This window comes from Entelurus aequoreus, linkage group LG04 (assembly GCF_033978785.1).
Source record: "Entelurus aequoreus isolate RoL-2023_Sb linkage group LG04, RoL_Eaeq_v1.1, whole genome shotgun sequence".
Taxonomy (NCBI): Eukaryota; Metazoa; Chordata; class Actinopteri; order Syngnathiformes; family Syngnathidae; genus Entelurus; species Entelurus aequoreus.
The window spans coordinates 37,753,656-37,765,837 of NC_084734.1; the positions used below are offsets into that span (position 1 = coordinate 37,753,656).

Genomic DNA, 12,182 nt, shown 5'->3' on the forward strand with positions numbered 1-12,182 from the left:
AGAAACAATCTGTCCCAATATCAAACTATCATCAAACATTCAATATTGTACAATTTCTAAGTAAGTGCGTCACTTCCTGTCAATGAGAAAGGACGCAAAGAAAAAAAGCTCCGCTTCTGCTACCGGAGTTTTTGTTAAGTCTGAAGATTTTGACCACTGATTTGACCACTGATTTGCGATCACAGCCACAGGAGAGTCACCTGGCATCTTCGATCTGATTTTGGTCAGTTGAGAGGCACTGATACGCTGAAATAAGGCGAGTGGAAGAGCCGTTAGCCTCAAGCCAAAGGCGCCTCCCGCAGTTCAAAGCGGTTGCCTAGCAGAGTGATATAAGTTGACAGGCTGACACCTCAAATTGATCTCTGAACGGCGCAAGGTACGAAATTGTTGAAAAAACAAGTTAAAAGTGCCGCAAGTCGCTAAAGAAGTAACTGCCCTTAAGACATAAGAGGCGCTGACGTCAGTGACTGCCGCGATGCCAAAAGTTAAAAGGATTGACTGGAAAGACTGATTTGAAGCTGGGCACAGGACATGATGGGATTCAAGAAGGGATACTACAAAAAATACTCCGAATTTAAAGAAGAAATGATAGAAAAATTGGAATAATTGATGGATGGATGGAAAGAGGATATGAAAGAAATGAAAGAAGAAATTAAAGAAATGAAAAAAGAGAACAACTCCAGAAATAAAGAAGCCACTGAAATGAGCAAACAAATGAAGATCCTTCAAGAAGACAACAACATGCTGAGGAACATCATAGATGAAATGGATCAGGATAAACGAATGAATGATATCATTGTGACAGGGCACCGAATTAAACCAAGATCCTATGCGAAAGCTGTGAATAATGAAGGTGAACCAGATGAAATGGATATGGTCTCAGCAGAACAGCAAGTGGTCAACTTTCTGCAATCAAAAGAAATTGAAATTGACATTAATACCATCGAAACATGCATCCCACTGAACGGAAGAAACAACAACGCCACTCCAGTCGTGCTCGTGAAACTCGTAAACAGAAAATCTAAAATGGCACTGCTGAGACAGGGAAAGAAGCTGAAGGGAACAAATGTGTACATGAATGAGCATCTCACAAAACGTAATGCTGAAATCGCCAAGAAAGCACGCGACTTGAGAAGGCAGGGAAAAATCCAGGGAACTTGGAGCACCAACTGTAAAATCTACATCAAGCTGAATGGAAGTCCAGAAGCAAGAGTAATTGTTGTCCATGACATCAAGGACCTGGACAATTTTTAAAGTTTACACAGCTACCACAACAACGATGATAATGGACTCTGACAGAAAACAAGCACCTAAATTCAGCATCGGTACTACTATGTTCCAAGGGACGACTAAACAAGAGGACCTAGATTCAGGATTGCATCCACCTACACTTATAGAGATTATTGAAACAACATCAAAGTTTGTTGAACAAGAAAATATGGAACTAAAAAATTTCTGCAACAAAGATCACAAAAACCAGGATTTGGAAAATGATATAGATCCAGATACAATTTTTTTCTCCCACATCAGCAATAGTTGTTTTTATTATACAGATGATCAATATAATAGCAACATTGAATGTGATAACAAATTGTCAATTATTCATTTTAATAGTAGAAGCTTGTATGCAAATTACAACAACATTAAGAACTTTTTGGAACACATCAACGAACCCTTCAAAGTGATTGCTGTCACAGAAACATGGATTGATGATAAAAAAGGAATAGATTTTGATCTGGAGGGATATGAACTAAACTACATCAACAGAACCAACAAAAATGGAGGAGGAGTAGCTGTGTACGTGATGAAGAACCTGAACTACAAAGTGGTAAAAAACATGTCATTTGCCATAGATAATATTTTAGAATGTATAACCATTGAAATATGTCAGGAAAAAAGCAAAAACGTATTAATCAGTTGTATATATAGATCACCTAAGTCAAGTATAGAAACATTTGAAGAATGGATCAAGGCAACTTACATGGACAATGGTCAAAGAATAATGTTCTTATGTGGTGACTTTAATATTGACTTATTGAACCCCAACAAGCAAAAGTCTATTGATGACTTCATTGATACAATGTAAAGCATCAGTCTATATCCTAAAATCACAAAGCCAAGCAGAATCACAGGACAATAAGCCACGCTTCTTGATAATATTTTTACCAATGATTTTGATAATAACACTACAAGTGGTCTACTTATAAGCGACGTTAGTGATCATCTGCCAGTTTTTACAATATATGATGGAAACTACAAGAAGAACATGGAAGACAAAAGGACATTTCGAAGACTATGCACAGAGAAGAGGATGACTGCCTTCAAAATTGAGCTACAAAAGCAAGATTGGGACAATGTGTATAATGAAAAAGAGGTTGATGAAGCATATGAACATTTCTTAAACAAGTTCATAATACTTTATGACAAATATTGTCCATGGATACAACTCAGTAACAAGCAGAGAAAGAATAATCAACTATGGATGACAAAAGGATTAAAAAATGCTTGTAAGAAGAAGAATACACTATATAGAAAATTTATAGCACAAAGAACTATAGAGGCAGAAATTAAGTACAAAAAGTATAAAAACAAGTTAACAGACATACTACGATCATGTAGAAAATAATATTACAGTGATTTATTGGACAGGAACAAAAATAATATGAGAGCAACATGGGGCATCCTCAATAGCATTATTAAAAATGGAACTAAGAGGGACTACCCTCAATACTTCTTAGATGAAAATAAAAAAAATGACAACATAAAGGAAGTAGTTGAAAGCTTCAATAATTATTTTGTAAATATTGGACCAAAATTGGAAGAAAGGATTCCAGACCCAGTTCCAATTGAGGACTATAATGATACCATAGAGCGAAATCCCAACTCCATGTTCCTCAGTAATGTGACACAGGAGGAAATAGTTACAATCGTGAAAAAATGTAAATCTAAGACTTCAACTGATTGTAACGGAATTAATATGGAAACGATAAAAAAGGTTATTGAAGAGATCTCAGGACCATTAATGTATATTAGTAACCTATCATTTCAAACAGGTACATTTCCAAACAAAATGAAAATAGCTAAAGTTGCACCAATTTATAAGACTGGAGACAAACATCAATTTACAATTTATAGACCTGTTTCTCTACTTCCACAATTTTCTAAAATCATTGAAAAACTGTTCAATAACAGATTAGAAAGTTTCATAAATAAAAATAGAATACTCGAAGAGAAACAATATGGATACAGAGCTAATGTTTCAACTTCAATGGCTTTAATTGAAATTACAGAAGAAATTACCAATGCAATAGATAGTAAAAAATGTGCGGCAGCGGTTTTTATTGATCTAACTAAAGCATTTGACACAATTAATCACAATATTTTAATCAAAAAACTAGAACGATATGGCATCAGAGGGTTAGTCTTAAACTGGATAAGAAGTTATCTAACGAACAGGAAACAATACGTGAAGCTAGGCGAACACACGTCTACAACGCTAAATATATCCTGTGGTGTACCTCAGGGATCAATACTAGGACCTAAATTATTCAATCTCTATATAAATGACATTTGTAAAGTTACAAAATATTTAAAGTTAGTATTATTTGCGGATGATACAACAGCGTTTTGTTCAGGAGAAAACACAGGAGATAATACAAATAATAACAGAAGAAATTAACAAATTAAAAAGATGGTTTGACAAAAACAGACTATCGTTGAATCTTAGTAAAACTAAAATAATGCTATTTGGTAACAGTAGAAGAGAAAGTCAAACACAAATACAAATAGACGGAATAGAAATTGAAAGAGTAAACGAAACCAAATTTCTAGGTATAATGATTGATGATAAATTGAACTGGAAATCTCACGTAAAAAATATACAACATAAAGTTGCAAGAAACACGTCAATAACGAATAAAGCAAAAAATGTTCTACACCAAAAATCCCTTCATATTCTCTACTGCTCACTAGTGTTACCATATCTGAGCTACTGTGTAGAAATATGGGGAAATAATTACAAAAGTACACTTCATTCATTAACGGTGTTACAAAAAAGATCAGTTAGAATAATACATAATGTTGGATATAGAGAACATACAAACCCTTTATTTATTGAATCAAAAATACTGAAATTCCACGACATAGTGAATTTGCAAACAGCTAAAATTATGCACAAAGCAAACTATAACCTGCTACCCAAGAATATACAACAATTATTCTCAAAAAAAGAGGAGAAATATAATCTTAGAGAAAAACGTAATTTAAAACATTTGTTTGCACGTACAACACTTAAGACCTTCAGTATATCAGTATGTGGAATTAAATTATGGAATGGATTAAGCAAAGCAATCAAACAATGTACTAATATGATACACTTCAAGAAACTCTTCAAACTTAAAGTGTTTACAAAGTACAAAGAAGAAGAACCATGACAAATATTCTCAATTTATTTCATCCATCCATTCATTCATTCTTAAAGTAATCTTACTTATCTCATCATATGAAATATGACTTACTTCACCAATTATTATTATTAAATTCTTACTATTATTTATTTATTTATTTTTATTGTGATTACTTATGGAGTTTATTGTGAAAAAATTGTGAACAGGAAGTGAACAAAAAGTTTTGCAACTGTTATGTGAAGAAAAGGGGTAGGATTAAATAAGCTCTGCTTCTTCCTACTCCTTTTCGAACATGTTGAAAAGAAACTGGAAATTGTGATGTATCATGTTGTATGCTTGCATGTTCGAAATAAACTCAAACTCAAACTCAAACTCAAACTCAAACCTTTTGGCTCAAACCAGTGTAAACTAGAAAAGCACTTTGGGAGAGCGCAGACCAAGCTCTACCTTTCAATCAATCAATCATCAATCAACGTTTATTCATACAGCCCTTAATCACAAGTGTCTCAATGGGCTGCACAAGCCACAACTTTCAATAGTAAAAAGGAATTCCTGAATCCAGACGGTGATCTGGACTGGAACTTTTTGAGCTATTTATAGCAGAATGAAATTAAATCCACTCATTGTTGGTGGGAAGCAGGACCGTTAGTATACACCCACAGAAGTTGTGGCTCAGAACCAAAACAAAAGGTAACAGTACAAATGATCTGGATCACCCACAAAATGTAATCACTTGTTTCTTATTTCATTTCAGACATTTATACATAGTTTCATGAAAATCCACCCATAACTTTATGAGTTGAGTAATGTACAAACGAACAAACTCCAACATTAACCACTACCACTGTCTTAATAATAGAATATACTGATCTAAAACAATAAAGCTTTAAAGTTGTAGTTAAGCATCTAGTTTTTGTAATACCTGTAAATGATAGAGTATAAAAAAGAAGTAAAAAAAAAAAGCATGCCACCTTAACTCTGGGGTGTGAGTATGTGACGCTGGCATCTCACTGCTTTGAATGCAAGTCTAATAACGTCATGTCACTTCCTCTGTATATTTTTCTTTTCTTAGCATGTATGACTCTACTTTTTGGGGAAAATGTGTAGTAAAAAAGGAAGGAAAAAACAAAACACCCATAATAATTTATTTAATGCCTAGTGAGTTCCAATGCAAGCATCATGTATGGTGCGACATTGGAGGACTGAATTTTTGAACTTTTGACATTTAGAGGTTCCACTGTATTTCACTCAATCTATAATCTGCAAGCAAAATGCATCAAATTGAATTGAATCAACAAAATCAATCGATCCATAGCGATGCATTGATGTTAAAATGCTGGCCATTGGTGACCCAATCAGCTTACATTTTACTGTATATGAAGTTTGTGTTTGATAGACTGGTGTGCTTTCCTTCAACGCAGCAAAAAAAGCACTTCTATCAAACTTGTCACTGCTGCAAACGTGTGCTGAAACATATGCTGTTACAGTGTATCGGCTATTTGTATGGAACATTCTCTGCACTCTGTTAGCAAAAAGCTAAAATGCCTCCTTGTCTGTATCACCATTTGTCTGTCACTTCTGTGTCATGGCAACCTGCCAGTGCTGCTGGATGCATGTTATTGACTTCTTTTTCTGACTCTCTTTTCCTCTCTTGACTTTTTTCTTCTCTTCTGACCACTTTGGGCTCCTCCTCTGTCTATCCTCCATTGGGCTTTTTCTGCGTGTGAACCTCAGACGCCTTTTCCACACCCGCCGCCACCACGGAGACCCCTGCTGCAGCAACGGACGGCGGAACTGCTGCCACTGCAACATCCACTACCACTGGAGCTGGTGGGTGACATAAAGTCAACAAGACGGTGTGAACGAGTGGGGATGGATGGACGTGGAAGGAAATGTGGACTTGATTCCATCCTTTGTGGCTATGCTAGCTAGAAGATTTTGTGTCTCTGGGAATTTTGGGCCTTTTGTGAGCTCGGAAATAATTGATGTTAGACCAGAGAGACGGCCTGCAGGCTTTGCTATAGCCTCTCTTGTAGTTCATCCCAAAAAATCCCTCTAAGGAGCTAGGGAACTGGCCAAATTGTTCAGTTGGAAATGATTACTGTCCACAATGTCTCACTAAGATGAAGGAGTAGTCCAACAATGATTGTCGTAGTGGTAACTGTAGTAGTATGGCTTTAAAGTTGACATCCCTCTATGTGTGGGGACAGGAGGTGCACCGATTGAGTGTTGCTGGTGCCTTTGCTTTTGTTGTTTCCATGGCGACAGAAGACAATGAACTTCCCTTCTTCGCTTTCATTACTTGCCTTCACACGTCTGCGAAAAAAAGGAGGACATGCGGCAGATGGCTGGTTTTTGGGTCGAGTTAGAAAGAGTTGCCTTTGTTTTGCATTGGGACGTTTAGCCAACAACAGATAACAGGAGCGGATAGGATCCTCTCTGCTTTACTCAAGAACAGTGGGAAGCATGGAATATCGTGTCGAGGTACAGTCTGAAAGGTGAACATGGTTGAATCTAAACAGAAAACATCGCTGACCACAGCTAAAAGCTAAACATCATCCATTTTCCTCAACTTCTTCTTTCTGAGTCCAACATCTTAAAAGGGAACTGCACTTTTTTGGGAATTTTGCCAATCGTTCACAATCATTATGAAAGTCCGCTGAGAGCGGAGCCGATGGGCGCTCCATTATTTCGCCCATAAAGTCCGATAAATAACCAGTCAAAAGCGCCAACAATACTCAATTTACATTTCGTGACTTGAATACAAACCAAGTATTAGTGATAAAGGTATTATCAGCGCTAACACAGACAAACTATTTATAGCGGCGACGTGATCACTTCCTGTGTTCCTATATTTACATAATCGAGTGGTCTGTCACTTTCTCGCTTCCTTGCTCCCTGTAAGTTTATTGTAGATCATAAATCGTGCATCTCACCTGGACAGAAGGTGGCTGAGAATATAATCCAACAAGTTGGGATAGTTTGACAGCCATTTTGGACCTGGAACTGTAGAGGATGACACGAAAAGCGCTTGTTCTTCCCCCGCTCCCCCAACCCGTTTCTTCGCTAGGATTATGAGACATTTTTCATCTAATTCAAACCCTGGCCGAGTCATACCAAAGACTATAAAAATGGGACCCATTACCTCCCTGCTTGACACTCAGCATCAAGGGTTGGAATTGGGGGATAAATCACCAAAAATGATTCCCGGGCGCTGCCACCGCTGCTGCTCACTGCTCCCCTCACCTTTCAGGGGGTGATCAAGGGGGATGGGTCAAATGCAGGGAATAATTTCGCCACACCTAGTGTGTGTGTGACAATCATTGGTACTTTAACTTTTTAAATAGGAATATGTATACATCCTAGCAGTAGGCATCCTAATTACAGGAGACATTGTACAGTAAGTGAAGTCTGCAGTGAGCAAACATCAGTGATGAAGAGGAAAAAAAAGCAAACTGTGATGCATTTTTGAAATTAATGCACCACATATGTTTAACATTTTTGAAATATATAAATATGTAATGTTTTTATAAAAGTGCCTGTTACTACATTACATATGTACTTACATCATGTATATAAAACCCTAATGGAGGTGTTTGGATGTTTTTAGGGGCTCTATAGGCAGAATTGAATGGCTCCCATAGACTCCAATGTAAGCTGACTTTTGATCAAGTTTATTTAATGTTTAAAATGCATTTTTTCAAAATCCATCTGTTGTCATATCTTTCAGAATGATTGGAAACAATAATAGACAAAATTTGAAAAAAAGTGCTGTTCCCCTTACAACTTTCCAATTTTCACAGCTTTCATAACCACATCAAACATCTATTGTGTTTTTGTGTGTCTAACATCCCCCCTCATCTTTCCACAAGACCCCTTTGCCCCCTCAGATGGTAGCACCACCACCAATACCACCACCGCAGCATCTCCAGGTCTAGACCTTTTTGGCGTGATGTCAATGGAGAACACAGGTTTTAGCTCTACACTGCCCGCACCTTCACCCTCATCGCTGTCTACCGCCGCATCCACCATGGTTGTCATCACCACGGCAACTGTTTCAGCACCTGCGGTCGATTTTTTCAGCGGTAAACAACGGACGTGTTTGCGCTGCCTCTCCTCTTTCACTGTGCCCGAATCACTTCTCTTTATTGGAAGAAATCTTGCGCTTGTCTGCTGTCATGTTTTGAGCTTTCTGGTCATGCGTTTGTAGCTTTCTTTGAGCCCATGCCTGACACAAGGTGCATCCAAGCAGAGGCCACACCCACTGCTGGCTTGTTCACAGCAGGTACCCCCTTTTTGCATCCATGCTGTCCCGTCTGGTGTGCTCACATTTCCTGCCTTGCGGTGTCACATGGTGGCGTTGTCCTCTATTTGAACTACAACAGAAAACGTGTTTGAAATTTTCACACACTCATTCAGCATGTTTTGCATGCTCTGCATTACCTGTAAATAATATTTCCTTAAATAGTGGCCTATGTGTTTCCTCAACTTGAGCGTGCAGCAGTTGTTAATTTTAAGGATTGTATTTAAATGGAGGCTTTTATTTACAATTACTTACGCTGTACAAAAAGTACAAAAAAGTACAAAAAATACTGGCGGCTCATTCACCTAAATTTTACTGTGAAAATAAAAGTGACACAGTTTTTCCATTTATAGTATCCAACTTTTCATCTTCTTCTGCTTATTTGGGGTCGGGTCGCAGGGGCAGCAGCCTGAGCCGAGAAGCCCATACTTCCCTCTCCCCAGCTTCTTCGCCCAGCTTGTCCCGGGGATCCCAAGCCGTTCCCAGGCCTCCTATAGGTCTGACGTGCTCATAACACCTCCCCAGGAAGTCTTCCGAGGGGTCATCCTCACCAGATGCCTGAACCACCTCATCTGGCTCCTCTCGATGTGGAAGAGTAGCGACTTTACTCAGAGCCCCTCCCAAATGACAGAGCTTCTGTATCTGTCTCTAAGGGTGATCCCAGCCACCCTACGGAGGAAGGTCATTGTCACAACCTAAAGGTTGTGACAATAGGAAAGGATAGACCGGTAAATTGAGAGTTTTGCCTCCCGGCTTAGCTCCTTGTTCACCACAACGGATCGATACAGGATCTGCATCACTGCAGACGCTGCACCAATCCGCCTGTCGATCTCACGATCCACTCTTTCCTCACTCGTGAACAAGACCCCACGGCAGGATCTCATCCGCAACCCGGAGATGATATTGCACCCTTTTCTGAGATAAAACCATGGACTCTGACTTAGAGGTGCTGATTCTCAGCCCAGTTGAAGATCATGTCCAGATGAAGCCAGCAGGACCACATCATCTGCAAAAAGCAGAGACCAAATCTTGCAGCCACCAAAGCGGAGCCCATCAACGCCCCAACTGCGCCTAGAAATTCTGTTCATAAAACGTATAAATAGAGTCGGTGACAAAGGGCAGCCTCAGCGCTGTCCAACCCTCACTGGGAACAGGTTTGACCTACTGCCGGTGTTCTATCGATGTTTGTAACCTATCGATGTCTGCAACCTACCTCTACTGAGCATGCCATGCGCGCGCAAATATTTCAAACATTTGCCTAGAACGAAACACCCATAGAAAACAACTGTCTCGTGTTCCTCGTGCTCAAATGAGCAGTGATTTTAAAATATATTTCTTTCATTGTATCTTCTGACCAGCAAGCCTGTAGACAAGTACAACGTGAGGAAGTTCACATTGTATATTAACAGACAACAAGCATGTAGACAAATACAGCGTGAGGAAGTTCACATTGACGCAAACAATGGTAGCTTGCATTTTCGTTTTAATCACAGTTTATGACGAGTCGTGTCTGAATACTAAGCAGAACCTGAGTAAAACAAAATTCGACAGCAAAAATGACGTGGTAGACCCCACTATCAAGTTAAGTTAAAGTTAAAAAGTTAAAGTACCAGTGATTGTCACACAAACACTAGGTGTGGTGAAATGTGTCCTCTGCATTTGACCCATCCCCTTGATCACCCACTGGGAGGTGAGGGGAGCAGTGGGCAGCAGCGGTGCCGCGCCTGGGAATAATTTTTGGTGATTTAACCCCCAATTCCAACCCTTGATGCTGAGTGCCAAGCAAGGAGGTAATGGGTCCCATTTTTATAGTCTTTGGTATGACTCGGCCGGGGTTTGAACTCACAACCTACCGATCTCAGGGCGGACACTCTAACCACTAGGCCACTGAGTAGGTTAAGTTGATTTTTTTTGAGGAAGCAGACAAATTTGACAGAACACCGGCAATGCGGACCAAGCTCTGACACCCATCATACAGGGAGCGTACCGCTGTAATCAGACAGTCAGATGCCCCATATTCCTGGAGCATTCCCCACAGGACATGGTCAAATGCCTTTTCCAAGTCCACCAAACTCAAGTAGACTGGCTGGTCAAACTCCCATGCACCCTCAAGGACCCTGTCGAGAGTGTAGAGTAGGTCCACAGTTCCATGATCAGGGCAAAAACCACATTGCTCCTCTTGATTTTGTGGTTTGACTATCCGGTGTAACCTCCTCTCAGTACACCTAAATAGACCTTACCAGGAAGGCTGACGACGAGTGTGACCTAACAATAGATGGAACACACCCTTCGGTCCCCCTTTTTAATGAGACAAACCACCACCCCGGTCTACTAATCCAGAGGCACCGCCCCCGATGTCCACACAATGTTGCAGAGTCTTGTCAACCAAGACAGCCCCACAGCATACAGAGCCAACCTCCACCCAGATGTAGGTGGAGGTTGTCCACCCCCGGCGCCTTGCCACCAAAGAGTTTCTTAACTACTTCGACAACCTCAGACCCAAAGATGAGAGAGCCCACCACAGAGTCCGCAGGCACTGCTTCCTCATAGGAAGATGTGTAAGTGGGATTAAGGAAGTCTTTGAAGACACCATCCCAACCATACACAGTGTTGACAAACTGTCCAGAGATCATTCTCCATGGCTTCTCCAAACAGAGTTTTTGCTTCGGCAACCGTCAAAGCTGCACTTTGCTTTGCCTGTCGATACCTGTCAGCTGTCTCCGGAGTCCAATGAGCCAGAAAAGACCTGATTGGACTCCTTCTTCAGCCTGACGGCATCCCTCACCGTTGGTGTACACCAGCGGGTTCTGGGATTATCGCCACCACAGGCACCAACTACCTTGCGGCCACAGCTCTGATCAGCTGCCTCGATAATAGAGGCACAGAACATGGCCCACTCAGACTTTATGTCCCCTGCCTCCCTCGAACATGTTCGATGCTCTTCCAGAGGTGGGAATTGATGGGAGATTCTGCCAGCCATTCCCAGCAGAATCTCACAATGCGTTTGGGCCTGCCAGGTCTGACCGGCGTCCTCCCCCACCATTACAGGTGGTGATCAGTTGAACATTTACATTACAATTTACCAATTACCTGCTCAGTGGCCTTGTGGTTGGAGTGTCCGCCGTGAGACTGGAAGGTCGAGAATTTTAAACCCCGGCCGAGTCATACTAAAGACTACAAAAATTGGACCCATTGCCTCCCTGCTTGGCACTCAGCATCAAGGGTTGGAATTGGGGGTTAAATCCCTAAAATAATTCCCTAGCGCGGCAACCGCTGCTGCTCACTGCTCCTCTCACCTCCCAGGGGGTGAACATGGGGATAGGTCAAATGCAGAGGATAATTTCACCACTGGATGTGTGTGTGACTATCGTTGGGACTTTAACTTTACAGTAATGCACTGTAAAAACAATGACTGTAGCTTATGCATTAAAAGATTGGCAGCTCAGTTGCCAAAATTCTACTGTAAAAATAAT

At 40.4% G+C, this 12,182-nt stretch overlaps 1 protein-coding gene across 11 annotated transcripts in view; it reads left to right on the forward strand.

Annotated features, from left to right (window-relative positions):
* LOC133648557 (clathrin coat assembly protein AP180-like) overlaps positions 1 to 12,182 on the forward strand; it is a 58,010-nt gene that overhangs the window by 37,362 nt on the left and 8,466 nt on the right. For 10 of the 11 annotated variants that reach the window (XM_062044771.1, XM_062044760.1, XM_062044765.1 and 7 more), the window contains one exon: positions 6,141 to 6,236. The exons of the other annotated variant lie outside the window; for it this stretch is intronic. In XM_062044771.1, coding sequence (XP_061900755.1) covers positions 6,141 to 6,236 — 96 coding nt within the window. The remainder of the gene's footprint in view (positions 1 to 6,140; positions 6,237 to 12,182) is intronic. 11 annotated transcript variants of the gene reach the window in all.